Genomic DNA, 27,790 nt, shown 5'->3' on the forward strand with positions numbered 1-27,790 from the left:
TGATAAATAATTGCTCAAAGTTCTCATTAAAAACTTAAGGGTAAATAAACCAAGCTTCATAGAAAAATTGTATTTACAACTCCATTCAAAAACAGTTTTTAAAAACAAACAATATAACACTGAAGTTGAAAAATCTATGCTTACCCAAAGTTGCCAAGTCTGATAAATTAACAGAATACTGCATCGAAAATAAGGCAATAACCCGAGATGTCCCATAACAATTTCTCCACTCCTAAAACTAGGTAGAACTAATCTATCTAGTAGCAAATGATACTTCACTCCATTTCAGCAAGTCTGAAATCCTTAAGGACAGTGATAAAATATGATCTTTATTCTTCGTTAGACTCTTAGGAACACTTGAACGAAAATAATTTCTAAAGCACAAAGAGGTAAAGAGGTATAATCTTTCAAAAAGATACCCAGTGTTCAAAATTCGAGAATGCAATATTAATACACAATGGGCATTAGGTAAATATATGCAATACGATGATGGCAAATTAATTTATTTAGTACTTTTTCCATTCCATATCATCAGGAGGATTGATTTCAACTTTCCTTTTACCTACATCCGACCAGTTGGTACTCAAAACTGTACCGCCAGACTCCATCTGCAATAAGAAATAAAAATAGATTAATTCCTGGACCATATAATCAAAACACTATTTTTCTAAAAATCTTCTAGGCATACAGCCCCAAATATAAGTGATGTCTGGCTCAATAAAAACCACGATATTTTGATTTAATCTTAAGTTTTCCAGAGAAGTTACCACGTTCTGTAAACTCCGAAAGGAAGCTGCAGGGCGGTGCGGCAGGAGCCTCGAGTTCACACCGCACTGGCCCCCCACACGGCACCGCGTCTCCCTCTGCCAGCCCGCACCGAGAGCGCGTGGAAAAACGCCTTCCAGATGAAAACGAAACCGGCTCCCAAAGAAAAGGATGATGTAGTTTATTTGCTGAGGACGTGAAGACCAGACGACGTGACCTAGCTCTTTCTACACCAGTCGGACAGAACTTTAAGAGCCCCTGCATGATGCTCTGTGCCAAATACACGCCAAGTGTGGGTTGGAATTCTTTTCTTTAAATCAAGGTGCGCACACACAGGTACGTGAAATCAGTGTCTCAGTAAAAAACTGGGTATGTCTATTTACTGTCTACCGAACATACCACCTACCAACAACCTTTGCTTATTCATGAACACATTTTTAAAAACTTCCAGACATTTAATGCAATAAAAATTCATTGACTTGGATCACAGTAAAGAACAGTGTTAATTATTAAAAACTAAACATTTTTAAATACTCGGCTGTTATTGGCAAACGTGAAAAACTGCATACCCCGCTATTACACTGAAGCCTCACTGTAAGCCCCCGCCCCGCACTCTCTGCCCAAGCTCCCTTCCAGGGGCTCCTTTGCACGAGGTGCTCCTCTGGAGTCCTCCATTATCCTCCAAACATGACAGGTAAAGGTCTCTCTGGGAACCTTCCTTGACCCTTTTCAGGACTCTACCCTGGTGGCATTAGTCTTCTGTATGAGTGTAATCACCATTAATATATAGCATGCATCACACTGCACTGTTATAACTTAAAGGATCTGCCTTCTTAGATCTGCTTCCCACCCTTGGCTCCAACTAAAGCTGGCAGCTCCTAAAAAGCAAGGAGCCTGTTTTACTAACATGCACACCCTGGATCCAAGCACGGCGGCTTGGCACACGAACACAGTGGGATTGAGTATAGATAACAAACTCCTCGGAAGAGGCTGAAAGGAGCACACTTAGTTGCTATGCTGGTCACAGTCACTGATGACATTTATTCCCCATCCCCTCACGGACTGCGGTGCAATTTAGCATTTCTCTCTGATTATTTTGCACATGATGATCTTTGTGTCCCAATTTGAGTGGAAGATCACAGATGACAGTCCATTTTGTTTCCTTTGTATTCTCACAAGGACAGAAGCGAGCCCTTGGTATGTTCCAGGTCAATGTGGCCAAACAGATGGCTTGTTTCATGAGTGGACATAGTTCAACTGCTATTAGTAAAGTTTCTGTATGAAAATGGGTACAGATTCTGTAATCTCTCTTTGAGATTTCATACTATATTGTCCAGCACACTCTTAAAAGTCAATACTGAGACTGACTTCTTCTGGGGACTTACAATAAATGCACTTTTTTCTATTTTTCCCATTAAGCACAACTAACAACCGTGGGCATTCTGGGTAGGTTAGGTAGGCAGGTGAGTGGACGGGAGATCGGATTAGATCAGACAGGCTGATGGAGAGGTAACGAACATAAGAAAAGCCTTAAAGGTGAAGAGAAGACAACAGATCATCTAGAGGCCTTGGGACCCAACGGCAACGTGTGGCAGGTTCTCCGGGTCCGCTCTGTGCCTTACGTCCTCGAGTCGGAGCTGAAGAAGCTGGAAATGCCAAAGAGCACGAACGACAACAAAAAAAGCCCCCCGCCCCCCAAGCCTTATCTCTACAGCCAAAGGATGAAGAGAAACTAAAGTCAGCCTAGGAAGACAGAGCTTTTAGACAATCATCACTGTACTCCAGCTAACCACAGAAAAACTGTGGCCCCATTCCCCACCGCCCCAGGCTGGCAAAGCCTGAGGGGAGCCCAGCCCTCCCTGCGCCCTGCTGGCGTACCATGAGCACGCCTCCCCTGCTCCTGTGGCGTCAGTGGGAACTCCCATCCACCCCCAGCAGTAACGAGGAGGTGCTCTGGGGTGTCTGAGGAGGCCCGGCGGGGTACCTGAATCTCTCCTTCTGCCTGGCAGTAAGGGCGAAGTGTCTTCCCCGCCCCTGCCAGAGTGGCTGAGAGAGAAAGCCGATTGAGGTGGAGCGCGTCGGGAAGATCCAGAGCCCCACAGCGTAACATGAAAATGTCCAGCTTTCAACTGAAAACCACGTGACGCTGGCAAAAAACACCATCAACCAGAAAGATTTCAAATTCTATTTTAAAAAAGAGAAGACAATCGGCAGATGTTAACGCTGAGATGACAGAAATGTTAAAATCATCTGAAGATTTATAACAGTCATAGTAAAAATGCTTCAATAATAAATTACAAACTTGCTTGAAATAAATGAAAAACTAGAAACCCTCAGCAAAGTATCAGAAGATATAAATGAGAAGTTTTAGAATTGAAAAATACAAGGGATATCAAAAGGCTCAAGAGCAGAATAAAATGTATAAAGAAAAGAATCTGTGAACTGGAAACAAAATCATGTAAATTGCCAGATGCAAATGACAGAGAGAAACTGGAGATAAAATGAAGAGTCCCAGGGATGTGTGGGACTTAAGAAAATAATATGTCATCGGGTTCCATGAAGGAGAGGACAGAAAGTAGTCAAAGAAAATAATGGCCAAATATCCTCCAAATTTGGCAAGAGACATACACTTACAGAGTCAAAAAAATGAGCAAATCCCAATCAGTATAAACCCGAAGAAGTTCTTGGCAAGACAAAGAATTTGTCACACGCAGATGGACTCTAAGAGAAGTTCCATAAAAAGAAAACAAAAGATGGGACCTTGGAACATCAGAAAGGAAGAAAGATAAGAAATTATACGGGTAAATACAACAGAGTTTGCTTTTTTATCCTGAGTTTTCTGCATTATGTTTGACAGCTGAATGCACATAATACTGTATGACGTGGTTCTAAATGTATATAAAGAGAATACTTAAGAAAATTATAAATGGGGGAGGATAAAGGGACATAAAGGAAGGGAAAGTCTGCATATGTCGAACTGGCAAAAGAATGACAGCAGTAGAGCATGAACTCTGTATAACACAGCTAGTGTAACATCTAGAGCATCCACTACAAATGCTACATGAAGAAGATACTAAATACTATACATAAGATAAAATCCTAAAAAAATATATTCAAGAACCCACAGGAAGGCAGGAAAAACAAAAACAAACAAAACAGAACAAAAATAAAATGGTGGACTTATTAAGTCCTACCATTGCAATAATTATATTAAATGTAAATGCTCTAAATACATCAATTAAATGACAGATTTAAAGAGTAGATTAAAAAAACATGACCCAATTACATGCTGTTTGCAGAAATTCACTTTATGACATAGGCAGGTTAAAAGTACAAGGATGGAACAAGATACATCATGCAAAAATTAATCAAAAGACAGAAGAATTGGCTATATTAATAACAAAGAAGATCACCAGAGAATGACTTTATATACTAATAGAAAGACCAATCCACCACAAAGATACAGTACTCCTAAATGCCTATGTACCAAACAACAGAGCTGGAAAACATGCGAAGCAAAAATGGAAAGAACTAAAAGGAGAAACAGACAAATCCATGATTATCATTGGAGACTGTCTCTCAACAACTGTTAGAATAAGACAGAAAATCAACAATGATATTGAAAAATTCAACAAGAATATCAACAAAAAAAGCGCTAATTAGTATTTTAGAACATTCCACTCAACAACAGAATATATATTCTTTTCAAGTGGAAATATACTTAAGATAAACCAAATCCTGGGCAAAAAACCCCAAATATCCACAAATTTAAAAGAATGTAAATCATATAGCACATATTCTCAAATCACAATGGAATACAATTAGAAATCAGTAAAACAGGAGAAAAATCTCCCAACACTTGGAAAACTATACAACACACTTCTAAACAACCCATGAGACAAAGAAGTCTTGACTGAAATCAAATTGCACACTGAACTGAATAAAAATGAAAACATAACATCAAAATTTGTGGGAGACAGTTAAAACCCCTGCTGAAAGGGAAATTTATAGCATAAACCCACACAACAGAAAAAAAAGGTTAAATCAATAATCTAAGCTCATATCTGAAGAACCCAGGAAAAAAACAGCAAAATAATCCCAAGCAAATAGAAAATAGAACAGAAATGAATAAAATTTAGAAAAAAATAGGAAAAAAAGTTTTAAAAGGTCAATGAGCTGATTCTTAAAAATAAAAATCGATAAAATTGACAAACCTCTAGCAAGGCTGACAAAAAAAAAAAAAAAAGAGACACAAATTACGATCATAGGAATGAAATGGAAAGGAATGAAATGGAATATCACTACAAACCCTACAGACATCGAACGGGTAACAAGGGATTGAACAGCACCGACACCAACAACTTACATAAAATGGTGTTCCATCTTATTCTTCAAAAACCCAAACCACCACAATATTAGACAGATAATCTAAATAGTCCTACAAGCTATTAGGATAATTAAATTCATAATTCAAACTCTCTCAAAAAAAGAAAAGAACAGGTATAGATGGTTTTACTGGTTTAAAGTTGTTTAAAGAAATATCAACACCAATTCTACACGACCTCTTCCAAAAAAATGTTAGATGGAGCACTTACCAATCCATTTTATGAAGTCTGATACCAAAACCAAAGACAGTACCAAAAAAGAATACTACAGACCAGTACCTCTCATGAATACAGACACAAAAATCCTCAACAAAGTACCTAAAAATAGAACTGAACAATGCACAGACAGAATTACACACTATGACCAAGTAGGGTTTATCCCAGAGATGCAAGACTGGCTGAACAGTAAAAATCAATCATATCAATCATATAAAACCATCACTGTAAAAGGTTAATGAAGAAAACTCACGTAATTATATTGGTCAATACAGAGAAAGCAGTCGACAAGTTAACATCCCTTCATGATAAAAAAAAAAATTAGAAAAAAGAGAAACAGAGCAGAACTTTAACTTGATAGAGCATCTACAAAAACCCTACAACTAACATTACACTTAATGGTGAAAGATTGAATTGTTTTTCCCTTCAATGGGGATGGCCACTCTCACCACAAGTTCTGGTCAGTGCAATACAGCAAGAAAAGGCACACATATCAAAAAGGGAAAAAAAGTTGTCCCTATCTATGATTTGGAAAATAGAATCTATTCTTAGATCACAAAGAGTCTACCAAAAAATCTCCTGGAACTTAAAAGTTAGTTCAGCAAAGTCATTGAATACAAGATAAACATTAAAAACTTTCTATATACTAGCAATGAACATAGGGATGCCAAATTAAATATATAATACCAATCACTTGAAAAAAGAATAAAATACTTAAGTATAGCTAGGAAAAATGTACAGGATACTGAAAACTGCTTAATGATGATCAAAAGAATGAAAGATCTGAATAATGGGTTGGAAAATTCAGCACAATAAAGATGTCGATTTCTACAAACTGATACCCAGGTTCAATATAATTCCTAACCGAATTTTTGTGTACATATAGACAAAATATTCTACAATGTGTATGGGAAGACAAAAACTAGGATAAAAACAATTTGCAAAATGAAGAATAAAGTAGGAGAAATGAGTCTGCCCGATTTTAAGATTTACACACCTGCAGTAATCAAGACTGGCATTAAGAAAGGGACAAACATGCAGATCAGTGGAGCAGGGAACCTAGAGACGGACTCAGATATGCCCGACCGATCTCTGAGAGAGATGAACAGCAATTCAATGGAGGAGACAACCTTTTCAAAAAATGAAGCTTGGAGCAACTGAATGTATATAGGCTTAAAAAAAAAGAACCTCAAACCCACATCTCACACTTTATATAAAACTTGAAATGGATTGTGGACTTAACTTTTATCAAAAAATAGGAGAAAATCTTTGCGATCTAGGACTAGGAAGAGTTCTTAGACTTGACTGCGAAGGCATGATCCATAAAAGAAAAAATTGATACATTAAATCATCAAAAATTAAATACTTTGGCTCTGCAAGATTGTTAAGAAAATGAAAAGACAAGCTAAAGACTGGGAGAAAATATCAACAAACTACACACCTGATAAGGACTGGTCAGATTAGTGGCTGCCGGGGGTTAGGGGCAATAGGGGTGGGACGGCAGTGGGTACGACTACAAAACCAGGACCAGGGAACCCTGTGGCATGGAAATGTTCTACGTGGTAACTGTCAATACCATGGCTGTAATGCTGTGCTACAGTTCTGCAAATTGTTCCTATAGGCGAAACCCTGTAAAGCATACAAGGGCTCTCTTCTCTCATTTCTTACAACTCATGTGAATCTACAATTATCTCAAAATAAAGTTGAATTAAAACAATTTCTTTTTAAGTCAACAGTAAAAGCACAATCATGACCAGTTACCACACGGTAACTTAGAATATCTAAACTTCTAACAAATTTACTCACTAAATATTAATTTTAATGACCAATTTAACTTTCTACTGTAAATACAAATGCTTAAGAGAGTGAAATCGCTAGAGCTACTGGTGAAAGCCAAATGATGACACTTTCAAGCAAAACAATCTACACAGTCCTACAGTTATGACTTGTCACTGAGATCTCAGAACCTGAGGCCAAATTTAGGTCCTATTTATGCTGGCCTGGAAAAAAAGCCTGAATTTTCTTAATCAATACAGAAATTATTAACAAACCAATGAATAACTAGTGTGCGCCTTCACTTGCCATACACTGTTCTGCAAGTTCCCCTTCTGAATCCTTCGTCTCTGACCTTGAGATTATACATGATTCTAGAAGGTGAATAATGGACGCTCATTCAGCTATTGTGGTAAATCCAACTAGAATTAACTTTGCATCATCTACTGTAACCTTGGTATCTCTTAGCTTTCCAAGTTCTAACTCAATGATAAAAAACAATCTGACCAGTCCTTGTCAGGTGTGTAGTTTGTTGATATTTTCTCCCAGTCTTTGGCTTGTCTTTTCATTTTCTTAACAATCTTGCAGAGCCAAAGTATTTAATTTTTGATGATTTAATTTATCAATTTTTTCTTTTATGGATCATGCCTTCGCAGTCAAGTCTAAGAAAGTTTCCAACTTTCTCAATGATTACTCCAGTTTAGAATAAAAAATGTTCAGACAAAGCCTGTTCAGAAAGGTCTCCCAATCATAGTAAATGCAATTTGGTCTCAAATTATGTACTTATCATTCTTTTAAAATTTCTGAAATTTACTACATTTTTTAAGTTTATGTTCTTACAAATGATTTGTTCATGGCACGTTTCACTTCGTCAGAACCATCTGAATAGATCTGCTGAAACAGTTTGTTTAAAGCTGCATCTCCCTCCAGCTTCTCATTCTTTTCTTCTTCTTTGATCTCACCAACCAATTTATCCCAATTTCTTGTATAATGAGATGATGATGGATAAAGGTTCTTTCCATCTATATAGTAAAAAGACAGAAGTGATTAAACAACATGTAAACTTTGTGACCACGGTGTATAGAGCACTTTAGCAAAGAACAGGTGATTGAAGTTCATGTTTGAAATACGTCTTTCTGATAAATACATTAATAATTAAATTTACATTTCTAAAAACCGAAACGGCATAATGTAAAATCTAGGAATTTCTTTTGAGCTTAATAATTCAATAAAGTGTAATCTTTTGGTACGTTACGCAAAATTATATTAAAAAGATTCTTCAGGTTAATGGGGAAACTCGGTGAGAAACATATGGAATTCTTTTATATTTATGGAAAAGTTGAAAAGATAGTACAAACAATTCTAAAAATAGTACTGTTTAAAAAGATATTTCATGAAGGAATTTCCCTTATAAACAACATTTTAATAAATGTTAAGAATGTGGCTTTTTTTCCTAAGATATATGTCTTTCAGAGTAGAAATAAACTGAAAATTAAATAATTATCCATGCTATTTGACAGTGAGTTAAGACTCCATCCTCTCCCCACATTGAAAGTATTAGATTACTTCAGTAGGAGAAATAAGGAATTTCTGAATGTTGAAAATACTACATGGGATGATCTAGAGTTCAACATCTACACCATGCATACATAGCAAGTAACGGTATTTGTAGGGCACACTGGGGTAAATGGCGGCTGCTGGCCCGGGGACTCAGGACACTGCCAAGGCTGCCCCAAAGACCAAGGGAATCGAGATCATGGCAGGCAAATAATTAAAAAGTAACTAACCTACCCAGCAGCTGTAAGAGCAGTTCTGTTTACTGTCCAATGGAAATATGATGCAAGCCACAAATGTGAGCCACATGTGTAATTTTAAAATTTCTAGTAGTCATATTACTAAAAAGAATCAGGTGAAATGCATTTTAATTATATATTTTATTTAACCTAATATATCCAAAATAGTATTATTTCATCACGAAATCAATATAAACATATTAAGATATTTTATATTTTTTTCCATATGAAGTCTTTAAAATCTGGTATGTGTTTTATACTTAGAGCACCTCTCAGTACAGACTAGTCATATGTTTCAAATGTCAATAGGTATTTGTGGTTAGCAGCTACCATATTAGACAATGAAGCTGCACTGCTTTAAAAAAAACTGATTCAGTTTCCCTATCAGTATATCAGGACACATTAATGCTAATCTAAATGTCCCTCCTCCATTACTACCTCTTTACATCCCCTTCCTCAAAATAGTTGAGAAATTACTACTCATTTTTTTTTGTCCATCCTTTTTCTTCATTTCCTCCCTGCCCATCCTTGCCTTGAAACAACAAAACCATAACACACCACAAAGTTTTATTCAGATTAAGCATACTATTTTCCAAATCCTATTTTCTCTTCCTCAATCTCTGTACATTGTCACTAGTAGCCAAAGAAAAACAAAAAACGCAAGCCATGAAAAGAGCCTGGGAAAAGCGGGTTTAATGAACCCTAATGCCGACTCCCCAGAAGGACGGGCACCAAGGTTCTCATCTCCACTGCCGGGACAGGTTAAGCAACGTGCCCTCATCCGCAGTCTGCAGCCTGCTGCGCGCAGGAATCCTACAAGCGTATCGATCCCTTACAAAAATTTAACAGGACAGGAGGAGAAGCATCTTAAATATGCAAATCACTGAGTTCAGAGATAGGTTATAAAATCGTTTGTAAGTTTGTAAGACCAAGAAATCTTTGTAGTTGATCGCAGAAAAACTTTAATATCTGTAGATAGTAGATAAATTACTGAGAGATGAGTAACCTAACTTCCTTGCTATTTATTCATTACTTCCCTCTTATTTTCACTCTGCAAAAATACTCATGTCAGCAGAGACTTCCCAAGGTTAGAAAATGCAGCACCAAGCAGTATCACATACGGGGTTAACAGAAGAACCAGAGCCAGACTCTGAAGACCTGGGTTTAGTCCTAGACAATAAGTGCTGGGTGATCTTTACCAAGTTGCTTAACCTTTCTGAGCCTGTACAACAAGAGAAATAATACTGGGTTGCCTACTAAACAGGGCAGCCCAGTACTAGAATTAAATGATACTACATTTGAAGTGTTTCTTTTTAAAAATGCTTTCTTTGAGCTGTATATAAAATTCAGCGCCAAAATCTCTAGGAGTCATCCTCAAGAGAAGCATGTAACATCTTTACTACATCTTTCAAATAAAGTGGGAAGCAGAACTTATTAGTTTAAACATCAACTTAAAATATTTCATTCTTAAAAAGTATCTGTTTGTGCCAGTTTCCTGGTTTTGCTAATTATGCCATAGGTTAGTTATGACACTATCATCCAGGGAAGCTAGATGAGGAGTACATGGGAACTCTATTTCTGCAACTTCTATGAGAATCTAAAATTATTTCGATATAAAAATAATAAAAATGAATGGTCTGTTGGTTAATCCAGTGTTCTGTAGAAAATACCAAAAGGAAACACGTTTTCCGTTATGGAAGAAAGCAGTGAAAAATCTAAAGTAGCTGAAACACAATGTTACCTCATTTTGATCATCAAATCAAAGCATTAATGCTAATCAAAAAGAAATTTCTCTCCATACTGTAAAACATGGTCAGGTTGTCCTGCAGATTATTATTCCATTAGAAAAACATCTGCCTGCCTATTGTATCTGCTTAGAATTGACCTCAACATCAAGCAGTCTGTCCCTTAAAGGACTAACAATCGACCCTAGTTTTCCACTCCTCTCTTAGTTTTCCTTAGGCCATCATTACTTGTTTGCCTCCACCTCTAAGGTAGCAATATGGTGTAATGGAACAGACGCTTTACTCTGTGAAGACCTGAAGTTCCAGGAAATTAGAGCTACAATATCAGAGGAACAGAAAGGAATAAATAAGAAAGGAAGAGGAAAGAGAAGGAAATATACCAGTAAACTACTGACTTATAAAACGAAAGGCAGCAACAGGACAAATCCAACACACGAAAACAAACCACCCCCAACTGATGTAAACTGACAAGTATACAATGATCCCAACTCTTTCTGGGCTTCTGCTGCCACTCATTTAGTCTCTTAGAGTTTAAGGGTGAGCCTTCCTGAGAAAGGCTACTTCATATTCATTACAGAGCAACCCTATTATATTCAATGTACCGTCCCTTGGGAACATAATGAAAGCAGAAAGAATGCTCATTACCACTTAATTTCAACTATATAATACAATTTGAATTTAAAACTCATCAAGGCCACAAAACAAACCTGCTACGAACTGTTTTGGCTTCGGCAGATCTCCTTGGCCCTCTAGCGTTTCCCATCTCACAGCCTCTGGCTTTTTCATTTTAATTTCAATCTGGAGCAAACAGCAAATAAAATCCATTACTCGATGTAAAATAGACATAAAAAATGCATTTTTCTTAAGTTATCAAAGTTTCATAAGAATTAACAGTGTCCTTGAGATAGTCTTTTTAAATTAGACAAGGTTAAATTTGAAGAATTCTGAAACATTTGTTTCTACTTAAAAGCCATCCTTTAAAAACGACACACATTAAAAACTACAAGAAGGGTCTTAAAATCCTTATGCTTTTTTCTTCTAATGTAGTTTTCTCAACCAAGAGCAACAGTGACCCCCAAGACCTCTGGTGACATCTGGAGACACTGCATCATAACTGGTGAGAAGAAAGGGTGCTGCTGACATCTAGTGAGGACAGACCAGGCGGTGCTAAGACGTCGGCTAGGGCAAGCCCCGCAAGGATGCAGCCCCAAATGCAACAGTGCCCACCACTGCTCGAAAGGAATTACTACCTTTGCATGTACGTTAACCTGTGTTAGAGTGAAGAAAATTCATTCCTTTGCATAAAAACAATATGACTAATGCCAACATTTTCACAATCGTTCATTCAATAATTATTAAACACCCACTATAAGCAAGGTATACTCTTCAGGGATGTGGGGGATTTTTAAAAAACATTCAAGACATATCCTCGACAATTTGGAATATGTGAGACACTTGAAGAAAGGAACTCTAGAGGCAAATAAATGACTTAAGGCTCAGGAGAGCCCACACCCACACGTGATCAGGAAAGATTTCCGGGTGCCTTGAAGAGCTGAGAGCGGAAGGAGCATCTACTATGATGGATGTGGCAGGTGTCCGAAAGCAAAAGGAAGAGCCTAAGACCAGAGCCCCGTGCAAGGGGACACAGTGCATCAGGAAGTAGGGAGAAGACTAATTTGCTTCAAGTTCGGGATTTATGTTAGAGCAGTGAAAAACACAGATGGAAAAAAAGGTGTTAAATCAGGCTATGAACAGCTTCTGAACACTAAGCTAAGGTCACTTACTAAAATGAAATGTTAGCAGCATCCTGAAAGCATCTTCTACTGGCTAATCAAGGCTGGTCTCCACGGTCTACATCTATCTTTTGTTTTCCTTACTCAAATAGTGTTCTTTCTCATCCCCATTTTTGGCCTAGCAAAAAATTAGCACTAATAGTGACAGTAACCAGTAATAACTTCTATGCAAACAGTTTTAAGAATCAAATGGTATTTTATACGCCAACATTTTTTTCCAAAGAATTATTACTTTTGTAAACAGAATAAAATCAAAAGACAGATTTAACAAAAAGAAAAGCCAGTTCACATCTTGATTCTTTGATTCCTTTAAATCTGATGAATCACTTAAATTAGCAATAACTGGTAATCTTTCTACGACCTGAATTTAGTAAGCAAATCCTTAAAATTTACATTTTAAACTACCTTAACAAAACACTGAGAAATCTGCCTCCATATTTTAATCAGACTTAAGTGATGGCATGGAAGGGGTATGATCTTAGAGTAATCATTTTTTAGGAGCACAGAAAGGTTAACAAAAAATTGTTTCATAATGAGAGAAAAACATGAAACAAATGTCACTGAGAAAGGGGCAAAAAGCATAGTATTTTCAATGTAATGTACATGTTCAAATTCTACATAAACACAAATATTTTTTAAGGATAATACCTAGAATTACCTAAAATAAACTAAGATAAATTTTTGTAAAATAAAATACTACCAATTTTTCTCAAATACAGTACTGAGGGATTGCACTCTGGTTATTTTAAGCTGTCATTGCTGGGATATTTATCTAAAAGGGACAGAACTCTAAAAGCTGGAAATGACACAGCAGGGTTACTGAAAAAGGCTATTAACATTCCCCTAAAATTGCATCTTGTTCCTTTAATTTTCGGCTCATCTGGAAATGAAGACCTGGCAAGCGGTGTGTGCATCGACACTATTGCTAACCGATCTCCAGCACAGGGCGCCCCACATTCGCACCTCATGTTCCCACCACCATAAAAAGTTCCTTGTTTTACACGAAGCGCAGCACACACCAGCCCTCCCATCTCCTGAGCCACCACAACCTGAGGAACTGTGCACTACGTACAAAGACGCCTTTACCAGGCCAGAGTCAAAGCTCTTAATCATGACCTGTTTCAACTGACACATGCTGACTTGAAATTATATTTAATCCATTCATTAAAATAGCTGCACATAATAAACCATTTAAAGCAGTTTTTTTTTTTTTAAAGGTAAAAGGGGGGGACTAATTTTCTGTGAATTCCTTTTTATACTCAGTCTCCCTGAGGCCAGACTGCACACCTAGCTTCTTTATTTTTACACTCAAATAATTTTATAATCATTTTTTAAAACGTAAGAAATGGTAATGAATGAAGAACTGAAAAATCTTCTCCAAAGTTCTAATAGCTCAATTCGAACATTTACTGAGTGCCTACTGAGCCAGGCACTGTGCTGGTACATCGGGTCACAGCCTCCACTCTTCTTGAAATCTATCAGAACTGACATCTCCCACGAACGAAAAATCCCAGTGTATGTTATCTGTAGTAACAGACCTAAGAAATGGCAAATATCTAGTTGTCTGGAAGTATGTCAAAATTTCATAAGTAGTTAAAGCTGAGTGATTATTTTTTCAGCTCCTTTACGTTTTTCAGAAATTTCTGATAAGTGTTTATTGCTTTTATAACCTGAATAAAAGCCTAAATAATGGGGATAAAACAATAATGGCAAAAATATTTACTGAGCAAGTATTACACACCCCATGTATGAAGTGGTTCAAAACATCATCTCGCTCAACAGAACAACCCTATAAAAGAATACGATTCAAATTTTCGAGATGAGAGAGCTAAGAAAGAATAACTTGCTGGAAGTGTCTTTTACTGCTAGAAGTGTTACTTATTTCCTTAGAAAGCAGCAGAGGTTGAGAACAAGACAAAAAATCGGTTGTATGTTTACAGAAACACAAATAGTTGCACCACTTGTTGGATATACGACTCTGAGCAAATAACTAATCTCACTGAGCCCCCGTTTCTCCTGTAAAATGGAATAGGGCTTAAGTCACTGAGGGTTCTCATGAGGACTAAATGAGACCATGTGTGAAAAGAATATAACACTGTGTCTGACAAATAAGAGAATGCTATTTCAATTTCTTCATCATCATAACTAGCTAGAAATCTAGACAAATTATTTAACAACTCTGGATTCAGTTTCCATACCTGTAAACAGATGATAAAAATACCTACACGTGTTACTTTTAAAGATACACAGAATAATACACAGCAGTCAAAACAGTTACCCACTATGATTTTACATAGGTCAAACATATGGGACTAGCTAAATAAGCTACAGTAAATGCATACGACAAGATACTTTACTATAGAATATTTAAGGGCATGAAAAAAATATCCATAATGTACAGGTTCAGTTTCAAAGCTAGCTACAGGTAGTATGTACAATAAAAGCCTTTTCTTTAAAAAATGCATAAATATACATTAATAGAAAAGGTGGTAAGAATACACTCCAAGGTCTATAATCTTTAAACATCAGCAACAACTCAGTTATTTAAAAAAAGAAATCACTATTACTACCGCTGTACCATAAAGACGGAACACCCCCAAACCCCCACGTCTGTGTTTAAAAAGGAGCACCCCGCATAACCCCAGCTCCGTTTCATCATCACTGGGATTCTTCTGTGTATATTAAGAACAGGAATTCACTCTAAAACGTCTCACGTTTTAGTGGGTTATGCAGGAAAAAGGAGCTATTTGTCTCTAATTAAAGACACACATTTTTATTTCCCATGGTTCCAGTTAAAAGCCTTCATAGTTTATATTGATATAATATAGAAAAATCACTGATTAAAACAGGAACACAAGAACATTTCCATAAGGACAAATTAACTCTGAAAGATTTTGAAAATTTGTTTTTTTTTTACTTAGAGTGAATATTAATCTTTAACATGAGTATTTTGCAGCATAGCATAGCTATCAGTGAAGTTATAATTCTATGACTGTGAGCAGAAAATCCTGTTATAAAATTAACAAGATGGAACAAAAGAAACATTATAGTTTCTTAATAAAGAAAATGGATTAACAGGACGATATGAAAGCTGATATTCAGTAAAAAGCAAAAATGACTACCGAAGACACTGAAAATATGAATTCTGACTTGAAATACTATTTCATTAATTTAAAGGTCTTATTTCTTATTTTCATTGCAAATTATATTTCACTTGAGTTATTATCACTTAACCAATGGGTATAGATGACAATGCAACATTCGTTCGACCTTGAAGGTGGGGAAAAAACATTCTCAAAAACAAAAAAATAACCCATTTAAACCATAGATTTTTATACAATCTGTAATTTTAAGCAAATTCTTCTGAGCAAAATGCATCCTTTTCTCAATTCGCATACGGGATTCAGGACATGGGAATATACAGGAAAAACGAATTACTTGGCTATTTCCCCCTCTTACAGTCACCATTAAATACCGCTCAGTAACCCGAGAAAGATTTTATTTTCAATATTTTAACACTGTCTCCCTCTGCTGTATGAAACAGGGTTCGACATTTTCACTTCCCTGAAGGTATAATCAAGCACGGCAGGCCCTTGAAGAACGCCATTTCACTAACGTCGTTTTGCTGGCACACTGATGAGGTGCCACAGAAGCGTAATGCATCTGCATCAAGCAGCCTACGGTAGCGCTGGTTTCATCAGATGTGGTTTCGCTTAAAGCTGCAGAACCCATCAAAGATGTTAAGCGAGGACTTACTGTACAATTCTTTGTTTCCCGTAAAATACAGCCTAAAAGTTGGTAGTTTAACAGAGTAATATTACTTTAGACTAGAACAAGAAAAATGATCAGCCTTCAGAATACATCCTTAGAATCTTAATTTTTTAATCCCAAACTTAGAAAGACCAAAGCAAAGAAACACCACCTTTACATAAGTAAAAGCATTCCCCCTCCCTGGGCCAGACTGAACGATTCAGTGACTGTGTAAACTTGGGGAAGCATTTAAACTCCATGAACCTCAGTTTTTTCACCTGTAAAAATGAAAATACTCTGCCAACTTCACATGGTTAACGTCTGAATTCAATTTAAATTCATTTGCTGAACAATTATTGAGCACCCACAACATATAATGTACAGGAAATTATTCAATGTTTGTAAAGTTAACTGGGAATCCTGTACTTTATCTGGCAACCTACCTAAAACGTACACAAAGACACAAGTATGACATGCTTCTCATCCTCAAAACTTACTAAATGCAAAGAAAATAAAATTACATATAAACAAATTAGTATACAAGAAAGGAAAGTACTCATGTAGCATTTAGGAAGAGAAAGGGCAAAAAAGGCAAGTCAGGGACACCGCAGGGAGAGCTGGGGATGCTTAGAACCGACAAGCACTCGCACGGCTCAAAGGAATGAACAGCGCGAGACGACAGTGCTCGGGTACACCCTGATTCCAGCCACACAGACTTGTGCATTTACCGCACATACTGTTGTCATTTTTCAATTTATTTTTCAATTGTAGCTGACATACACTATATTAGTTTCAGGTATGCAGCACAGTGATTAGACAGTAATATACCTCATGAAGGGATCTCTCCAATTAGTCCAGTATCCATCTGAGACCACACATAGTTATTACAATATTGACCGTGTTCCCTACACTGGACTTTACATCCTTGTAACTATTCTCATAACTATCCATTTGTATTTCTTAATCCCGTTTACTTTTTCCTCCCATCCTCCACCACACTCTCACCTGGTGAACATCCATTTGTTCTCTTTATCTACCACACATAACATTCTTCTGTAAGTATATGGTGTGGCTCGGCGACACAAGTTTTTAAGTCATTTACCATTTTAAGTCATTTACCAGTAATTTAATTTTGTTGACATTTAAATTACTTCAAAAGGACGTGCATTAACAACCTCTTGATAGAAATAAGTACAAAAATGCCGAACCTGTAATTTTCTGACCCATCTCTCTCCCAAATCTATAGTTTTGTACTTGATTTTTAACCAATATTCTTTTATTAAACAAATTCTACACTACGTGGATGGAGCCAGCAAGATAAAAATCTTGACAAGATTTTGTTCCTTTTCCTCACTTTCCACCATCCAAGCAACTGTTTCCTCTCTCACCTAATTAAACATCTTTGTACTCTTTAAATAAACAACTGGGCAGATCGTTTTTAACTGGATACAAAAAACTGCTGCTTCTTTACTTTGCACTTCCTACTCCAACCCTCTGCAGACGTCCTCGTCTTTCTGAAGGCCCAGGTGCCATTCTTCATGACACGGGCTGGCTCTAACTCTGTCCTATGATAGGACAATTCACATGTCCGTAGAACTTAAACACAATAGTTAACAACATAATACATTGTAGGCCGTGTGTATAAAGGTGTAGTAATAGAAAAAGTCTGTATCATTCATTCTCATTAACTCATCATATACCTTCATATGATTTTACAGAAAAATGGAATGCAGAGCTCATTTAGTCCATACCCTTCATGTTTATAGATGAAAATTTACTCCTATAGCCATTTTGTGACTAAATTTAAAGGTCAAGCAAAGAACCAGAGCCAGATTTTTTTGATTTTCAGTTCAATTTTTCCTAATTATATACTATCTACATGTTTTGATTGATACTTAAAATATTCTCTGCATTTTAATTCTATTGAATATTTTACTTTTTAAAAATATAAAGAAATCTAAAAATTATATACTCAAACTGCAATTTAAACTGTTAAATAATCTCTCATAACAAATTTACTTTAACTAAAAACAAAAGGGCAGATTTATCTTTATAGTAGTATGTATTGTTAACAGCATAAGGTGAGAAAAGTGTTTGTATATCAAGAGGGCAGACAGAAAGTTCAAGAGAAGAGATACTGTCAGTATCAAATCTTAGAGAGAAGCTGATTATTATATCTTTTTTCAAAACCTCTTTACTGAGAAGTATTATACCTGTCTGAATAAGCATACGAACACCGCAGAGATAAAACAGATTTTTTACACTCCATTGTTCTAGAATTTTGAGGGGGAAAACTGTTATCAAAAATTATCATTATTTACCTGTCTCTTTTTAATGTTATGTAGCTAAAAGGATCTACAAGCTTATAATCACACGGGTTGACCAATGTTTCTATACTTTGAAAATATTCCTACTAAGAACCTTTTTTAATTGTCTTACCTTTGTTGAAAGTACTTTAAATGTGCTCTGTTCTGGTAGTATAGGATGGAGAAGTCTCAGTTGCAAATTGTAATCCTCTCCAGAAGGAAGTTTCACCAAAGCAGACAACTAATGAAGACAAAATTAACAGAAAATTTTCTACATTTATATAATGAAGGATAACATACTTAATTTGAATATAATTACAGATCTTCAATATTGTTACAGATTATTCTAAACACTTTATATGGGATATCTTTATATAGAGATCTAAGAACCTCAAAACGATCCCTTTTTTTCCACCTGGTATTCTTCACATGTAGTGTCACATACATAACTAAATAGCAGAAAATGTTTCATGATACATATTTAACATTTAAATCTCAAAGAACCCAATAAACGAGGGCAAAATGTAGTAACAAAAAGTATTCACATGCCAAACATCTGGTTCTACCACTAACTCTTAAATGTCTATCAAAACGTTTTTTCCTAAATGCTAAGAAACCAACACATGGAAAGTCATACTTAATACAGTTAGTAAATTCTAAGATGTATAAATCATGTAACTAAGTAGGCCTTTCTTCATGAAGCATACCACACAAACGTAACTATATATCTTACTAACACCTTTCATATTTGTCAATCAAGTTCTGCTTTCTCTCCTAACAAATCTCATTCCAAGACTAAAGAGGAAATAATGTGCATCTAGCCATAAACTATAGTATACATAAACTGTTGTTTCAAAAATTAAAATGATTCGAATTGAAGAGCAATGCTTTAGATTTTCATCAGCATTTTCTACATCATCTTAGGAAGAAATAGTATATGACTTACTGCTATAGATTACTCTGCAATATACTATATTTGTAAATAGAAGTATTTAATCTCAACATTAAAAAAAGGTTCAAAGACTAATGACCTCTTTTTCTGAAAATTTCACATTTACATCATTCTTCTGAACGTTCTTGATCATAAGTGTAATGATTACTTGAGATTCTGTTTGATACCAGTCATACCTATTAGGAAAGAAAACAGAAACTTAGAACTTCTAGTTTTCTTAAAGTTGTTGCTTCTTTGTGTTTTGTCAAGATAAAAACTATAATCGAATTAAACAACAAGAGCTCCACCTTGTGGAACAAAATAGCAAAGCAGCTGTTGATTCACAGAAATAATTTTAAGTAACTAATTTCCTACGATCTCTACTAATGGGAAAGAAGAATAAGGTAGATGATGCCCCAAATCTTTCTATTAGATTTAAATACAAGATTTTCTGGGTTCTGATTTATATCTGATACTGTTGTGCTTAAGCTAATGTTAAGTTGAAATTTATTCTAAACGGCTAACAGTTATTGGTGGTATCTCCAATAGTTTTTGCACTCTCATTTCAACCTAATACTAAATGAAGCACTTCTATTCCTATTTTACAGATGAAAAAATATAAGCTCATAAGGGTGAAGTAATTAGCCAGTCAGCGGCAGGGGGTACACTGGAAGCAGGTCAGCTTGACTCCACACTCCAATGTTTCTAAACTGAAGCAGGGGGGCAAAATGCCCTGAGCACAGGAAGCAGAAGCAACATGCTAAAATAAATCATCCTGCTGGGCATAACATTAAATACAACATCTTCCTTCTATCTCAAGGTATGTGGGACAACTAGAGTGCCTAGAAATTCTGTGCATCTTTCCCACTGAAAGCTCTAAAACTCCTTAAGGGCAGAACTATTTATCTATCACGCCACTATTACTATTCTAAGACTAAGCACATTACCTGGTACACAATATATTTATTAAGTCAACATTATTTTATGCTCCAAACACCATAATTATTATTTGATGTTGGTCTCCTACCCCTGCTGCTACTAGTCAAAGTTTCTTGTCTACTAGGCACTTGGAGAGTCATCTTGTATTTTTTTAGAAAGAACATTGAATAAATTATTTTAATATTTCCAAACCATTTTAGGTAATTAAAATGCACCTTGATTAAAGAAATGAACTTTTTTTTAAGAGTCTCACAGTTTCCCTTTGAAATTCAGTGAGGATGCAAAGCTCCAAATCAATGCCTCCTGTTTCTGTCACGGTCTTAAGAATACAAGGTGTATGCATGGCTAATAAATAATTAGTATTCAAATACCCGCTAGATGCTTATTCCTTATTGTAACTGCTGCCCTCAGCAAGTCACTTTCAACTCATGCAGAATTATTCTATGAAAAATTTACTCCAAATATAAAAGGCAGGTTAAGTTACAATTCTATCGAACCTACTGTTACCTTATTTACCTGTGTATTAATAACTTAATTGGAAGAGGCCCTCCTTAATATATGGAAAGGTGACTAATATGAAACCAGATGAAGTTTAAAGTAGAAAAATAATTTGAATTTAACCTTAATATATACACTAATACTAATCAATAAACAGCCTTAGAATTAGTTTTTCCAGGCTATAACATGAAGAAACACTTAAAATCACAGGGTAAAGACTTGCTTACTACTAAATAACAGTTTTTTCCCTTTAGGCATATTTATCATGCACTGTTTTAGGACAAATAAATACTTACTTGATTTTTGATTGATGAGTCCGCTGGGTTGCAGACTGATTTTGCCAAGTTGAAAGAGAAAGATTTTTTCAAGTTAATTTGGCAACTGCATATTAAAATGTATGTTTTATTAATTTACCCAAAGCTATAGTTACTTCAATATGGAATAACTACATGAAGAGTTCCTTCAAAGAGAAAACAGGGTATCCATAATTGTTAACAGGCTTCACAAAAAATTTGAATATTCAGCATTTCATAATTTTATGAGTTAATTTCAAAAAAAAAAAAAATTCTTCTAAAAAAAAAAAAAAAACATTAACAAACCAGAAAACTTTTCAAAGGTATCATTGAAAATGGTTACATGTAAGATATCCAGTTCCAGATTTGGTAAGTCTCTAAACTGAAAACAGTAACACTTAACAACCACTTTTTAGACTATCGTACAGACTTCATGCTTAGCCATGCGACAAACGCTGTTCTGGAACATGTGAAAGAACACTCCATGGTGCCTTCCTGATAACATCTCACTTCATTTATGGCCCCTCAGCCACAAACACTCCACAGTGGCTCTCCAGAAACAAAGGGGCTCCTGACAAATCCACACTTTCCTAAACAACTCGTGTGCCAGTCAAGGCTATGTAAATCTAAAGGACTTGCCTTGAGTTGTGGCCTCTAAGTTGTAGCTAAATTAGAAGGGAAGAGATGGGGTTTGGAGGAAGAAAGTAAAACCACTCAAGAGATCTGAATCTAACTCAGATTTACTCTCCAGTGTTAGCTAGTGAGAAACACCTGAAGCTAGATGATACCGAGTGGGGATACTAACTAGAACAGATTATTCCAGGTCATCTATGTACCAAGAGAAAGGAAGACTGAACTACAGTGACACAGCCACAGAGCCCTTTAGCAGCCCTAGACGGTCTTTGTTTTAACCAAATGCCACTCTGTTGTTTTCCTAGTCTCAAACCCCAAATATTTAAGACCTGGACAAAAATATCAGCGGGTAAAAGAAGCCAACACCACCTCCAGCCCATTCCCCACCCATCGTCCTAGGAATACAGAGAAGCCCAGAGATACAGGGATAGCTGAATGGGGCTCCCTTCAGTGATGCTGAAAACCCCACTCATTACGCACACACAGAACCGGCCCAACGCTCACAACCTGCCTGAGATTAGCTCTATCAGGCCCAGATTAGACACGAAGAAAGCTCAAAGGATAAATGACTTTCTCAATGTCACAACGTAATTCTAGAAGACAGATAAGAAAGAGTCAAAAAGGTTAAATAACTGCCCATGAGAGTCAGGAAAACACATCTACCAACTCATCATTTTAATCCTTGACTAAATATGTAATGATCACTGCTAAAAAACCATTAGCCATATTTAACTGTGTTACATACAAATTAAGTTGGTTAAAATAAAAAATCAATCTCCACCATAATTTTTAATAAGTGAAAGACTTGAATCTTCATGTCCAAAATAACATAAAATTAGACAGAGATAAACATTTCCAAATCAGTTTAATCTTTGTGTCTTGGCAGATGCCATAACAAGCCCTGCAAGTGCTTCTAAGACAGCAACTGTTTAATCTAAATGAGATGACTTTTCAGTAAAGAAACAACCATCCTGATTAAACTATAATACCAAATCAGCATGAATCACATACACGCTAAATGCATTAAAAGAGCCCAATCCTTTTTTACGACTATAAACTTCTATTTTTGTATCACCCAAAAATGTTGTTATTTCAGTTACTGAAAGAACAAGTATTTAAATGGAATTCCTTAATATTTAAACTGAGAAAAAGATCAAAGTTCTGTCTCAAAGATATACGGTAATTTTTTTAATTAAATAAAAACATGAAGGATAAAAACTTGGGACTTACCACTGTGGATTGTGATCCTATTAAAAACACAAAAAGGAAAATTTTTCAGACAGCAGCATATTTACAGGTAAAGTTGCATACGTGATTTTTTTATGGCACAAACATACTGATCAAGCAAACCAATTCTTTATACATTCTAAACAAAGAAAAGTGGTTTAATTTTGCATCCTGGAGTCACTTTCGACTTCTTAGTAATTACTGACCAGTAATACCACTGCAAAACAAATTCACCCAAATCTCCTTTTCAACATAACAAACTAGGCAAAAATTAGAATACCTTTGGAAATCCCTAAGAGAATATGTACTCCTTATACGTTATAAAGTTAAAAACAAATTTGTTTAAATCAAAAAATGGCAAATGTTTACTTTTAAATTGAAATATCACAGGAAACCTAAGTACTTACCATTCTGAGCTTCCTGACACCTCTTAACCCAGACAACAAAATCAGCATCTGCACCTACAAAGAACAAGCTGACTGTAAAATCCCATATGCACAATCCAAATATTCATTCAACAAATATTTACTAAATACTTAGCTGCTATGTTCCATTGTTATAGGCACTGAGGACTCAGCAATGAATTAAGACAAAAATACGTGTCCTAACAGAGCTTACAGCAACCCTAATATTATAGCTACAAATATAATATTAAGGTTAACATTTAGTTGTTCATCCTGAAAAACTTTAATTAAAAACAAATTAGTTTTAACCACAGTCGACCTTACTGTTCCCAGGTGTAGATAATCTACAGTTCCCCTCACCCTTCTCCTCTTAAGCTTCCTCACACAGAACAAAATCTGACGTTTAGCAGATTCTTAATACGCCATCAGCTAGGGTGGGGAGGGGGCCTGGTAACTGGCAGCTGGGCTGAGGTCCAGAAGCCTCTCCCAATCCCGGTTTGCTCTCCAATGCAGCTACCCACCTATTCTGTCCACTATTCTCTCAGGGGCTCTACCTGTTCCTACGTCTTTCCTACCAATACCAAGGAGCATCTTTATACTTTGTGGAGTTTTGTCATCTCTCCAAGTCCCATGGCAGCCAAGACTATAGGCAGTAAACTATATATTTACAGGCGGCAATATAAACATGTAGAGAAGCAAACTATTCACTTCTGAAGACTCGGAATAACAATATATACAGTTACAGAATCTATTATAATGCTAAAAAAATTAGTAAAAGTACTCTAAATAAAAGATTAATTCAAGCTAACCACAAGCAAAATGATTCTGAAAAATAAAAAGAAATTTCTTAAAATGAAATTTTCTAATTCAATAATTTAGAAATGAAATTCAACTGCACAGGCCTTAACTTATTTACGCACGCACACACTCATTTCTTTCTAGTGGGAAACAATTGTAGTAAAATCCTAGATTTAACTAGCCTATTATTCAAATTAATCAGTAAACAAGCCAAGCTTCCTACCATACAAAGGGAAAGCAAGGTAATACTGTGAGCTATAAACTTCTTACTCTGGCTAATAATGGAAGCCTAATAGTTTAACATAAATTCTTCCTGGAATTAAGTTAAAAGACTAATTTGTTTTTAAATTACATATCCTCAACAGTAATTTTACCAAAGAGCAGACACCTTCTGAGGTCACCTCTGACATAATCCTAAAAGTCAATGGCATGATAAGATATTACTGAATGAACGAATTTAGGCAGGGAACTTTCTGTTGTTCTAATAAGATAAGGAATGAGGCTTAGAAATCTAGAAGATGGAATGACTCATGTCTCTGATTCTGAGTCTTCAAACATGCATTGAGAGACTAGATGACTTCTGAGACTTTGCTAAAGGCGCAGATATGCTGGCCTGCTCACTGAATAATCATATACTGCACTTGGGATAATCAAGTTTGAGACTATTGCCTAGATCTGTTCTTTCCCAATTTGTAGGTTGCATCTGCAAAGTTGGGCCTAATGTCCTTTCTTAAGTAGGATATAGCAGAAAAGCGAATATTCAAAGCAGCACAGAGTAAATTTTAAAAAATATAACCACATCATACTTCAGAGCGAGGTTTCTCAAGTTCAGCACTAGTGACATTCTGAACGAGAAACGCCTGGGCACTGCAGGGCACTTAGCGGGATCCCTGCTCTACACACTGCATGTCAGCTGCGCACCCCCACCCACCATCATGACAACCAAAAATCTCTTTAGACATCGCCAAATGGCCCCCAGGGAGTGAAACCAAAATCAGAGAGTTAGGAACCACTTCTTTAGAACTGTGGTAACACTCTACCGTAAGATGAATATAAAACTACAGTACACAATTAGGGTTATGTAGTCTATAATTATCTATGAGATTACTTACAATCTGTTAGTATTTCAGATATTTTGATTTGGGGCTCTTACAATTCTAGATACATGCGCAGATATCTATAGCGCTGTGATAATTTTCACATACGGGTATCCCCCGCTTTTCGAAAATTGGCCGTATACCACTTCGTTTTTACCAAAGACGTGCCTACATTAGTACTGTTTTTGCTAACCAAAAGAAATTCAAAAAGAATTCTGCTTCAGTGTTTGATTTGCAGGAGCCTTTAGAGAGACACAGCATCTCTTCTAAAGAGACACAGCCAGCGAGAGCGGCCCAGCCAAGCTCCTTGCCCATGACTGTGCACACTCAGCATCTCAGTATTACCTGCCACAGCTTTGAACCACGTCTGTGAGCATCCGTGCTTTATCTAGATTTATTCTGTTAGAAAAATGTGTCCTAAGGTATCGCAAAACCCTAAGAGGTGGCTGACAGCAAAACTGGATGTAACTGAGCATTGCGCTCATGATGAATGAAACATTCAGCATGCGTAGAACTTGCCTGCAATGCACCATTCATACTATTTACATGCAGCGAGAAAAAAACTTGAAAGCCACTGAAGTAACTATTGGTTCTGCTAGTAATAAAGTGGTCCCTTCTACTGGCATCTAGTAACGGTTAAAACAAAGTCTACTGTGTGGATGAATTGATGGGTGTACAAAGTGTGGTGTGTTTGGTTATCTTGTACGTAAGGGGAAATCGGTCTTTTTAATAAGTGAAACTACACAGTAAGAACATTATTTCTACTTCATACGGGCTGTATATTTATCATATAATCCCTGCTTTTACTATATATTAGTGTTATTTTAGGTTTTATGTGTTATTTGGTATGATCTGGTAGGTTATTTTTTGAGTCTTGGAATGCTAAAAATTTTTTGCATACAAATTAATGGTAATTACTTCTTTGCTTTACAACATTTTGGCTTATGGAAGGAGTCGCAGGAACACTCTCAGATGGCAGGGGAAACCTGTATTTCTCTCAAGAAGATGACATTAAAAACTCACAATACTCTCAAAGTTTCATGTTTCTTCTGTACCTTAGCCATAATTTACCTAAACTTACACTTTACTTCTCAATAAAAATATTCCTTGTAAGATTTCCTATTTCAGCAATTTGAATAAAACTTTAAATGAATAAACTTCTGAACAAGAGGGCAAATTAAACTTTTACTTCTCTATTAGAAAAAATAAAATACCAGACTAAGCAGAGGGAGCACACTAAGTGTTTACATGTAGTTTTTAGCTTCTAATGGTAAAGTTTACCTGTGATTTGAATGCTGAAAGGCCAATATAATCAATACTAAAGTACTCAAACTCTGCAATCGACACAAAATATATCATTAAAAGGAAGAAAAAGGTGTTAGGTTTCTATAATTAACTTGAGATTATACTAACGAAATTCAGCTATGGTATTTAAAACACAGAAAAATGGATGAGTTTATTACCACATAATTCCAATACTTACTATCTAATTTCTGTCCTTCTGTAAAAGTTTCTAGAGCAGCAGCATAGTTTTTTTCATGATATTCACAGATCCTGCATGAGCATATTAAAAACAAATACCATGCACACATGAGATCACGGAAAACAGCCTTCTTTCTAATTAAAATACCCTAGTGTTCTCTATTCTCAAGAATTTAAGTATATATTAATAAGCCAAGATTTTCAAAAATGCTCTATGTAACACCTAGTATAATTCCCATTAATCCAATTTTGGAACTTATTTCAGATACAATTTCTTGATTTTAATTGTACATATTTTATTTCAAAATACAGTTAAAATAAGGAAATAAAGAAATTCCTTAAATAATAAAGTCACACCTATCAACAGAAGCAAGCTGGGTATAAAGTACACAAGTATGGAGTTTTTACATCATTGTCCAGCTTGGTTGAGGAACAGATGTTCTCTAGTCAGTTAAAGACAGTAAATTCCAAATGATGAACAAAAAGGGATTTGAAATCCATCAGCTTCATCTATATACCTTTCAGTTACTTCAATCATCACTATTTTAAAACATACTAACTGTACATCTCCTATCACATACTGTAGTTAATACAATAACACAAGTATAAATTTATCTAAAATTGAATCCTATGTGAGCTATAAAACATATAAATACAGAACTTACTATTTATATAAAACAACCATTAATTCATTCAACAAACTAAACATGTATCTACCATCCGGACCCAACCAGAGTAGTTACTGCATACCCTTTTCTCAGCACAGCAGTGGGATTATTTGGATTAAGTTCGAGAGATTTCTTTGCATCAGCAATAGCCTCTGTGTATGAAAAAAGGTTTTTTAGTGAGTAATTTATGGATCCTAACAAATATTACACATAAAATTTGAATCAGTTGTAGGGTTTTAAGTTGGTGAAATGGACAAGTGGTTTTAAATTAGAAAAAGCCAATCCAAAATACTC

General features: G+C 35.8%; 1 protein-coding gene across 1 annotated transcript in view; it reads right to left on the minus strand.

The window, feature by feature from the left end:
* Window positions 1-303: 303 nt before the first annotated feature.
* The window catches only part of SUGT1 (SGT1 homolog, MIS12 kinetochore complex assembly cochaperone), a 33,426-nt gene continuing 5,939 nt past the window's right edge, over window positions 304-27,790 (minus strand). The window contains exons 4-13 of the mRNA XM_036228912.1: window positions 27,579-27,648; window positions 26,830-26,900; window positions 23,455-23,508; window positions 23,051-23,067; window positions 21,191-21,225; window positions 19,558-19,654; window positions 18,660-18,767; window positions 11,385-11,475; window positions 7,980-8,161; window positions 304-608 (exon numbers count right to left, since the gene is read on the minus strand). Coding sequence (XP_036084805.1) covers window positions 507-608; window positions 7,980-8,161; window positions 11,385-11,475; window positions 18,660-18,767; window positions 19,558-19,654; window positions 21,191-21,225; window positions 23,051-23,067; window positions 23,455-23,508; window positions 26,830-26,900; window positions 27,579-27,648 — 827 coding nt within the window. The 3' untranslated portion in view covers window positions 304-506. The remainder of the gene's footprint in view (window positions 609-7,979; window positions 8,162-11,384; window positions 11,476-18,659; window positions 18,768-19,557; window positions 19,655-21,190; window positions 21,226-23,050; window positions 23,068-23,454; window positions 23,509-26,829; window positions 26,901-27,578; window positions 27,649-27,790) is intronic.

Source organism: Rousettus aegyptiacus, unplaced genomic scaffold, assembly GCF_014176215.1.
Source record: "Rousettus aegyptiacus isolate mRouAeg1 unplaced genomic scaffold, mRouAeg1.p scaffold_m13_p_11, whole genome shotgun sequence".
Classification (NCBI taxonomy): domain Eukaryota; kingdom Metazoa; phylum Chordata; class Mammalia; order Chiroptera; family Pteropodidae; genus Rousettus; species Rousettus aegyptiacus.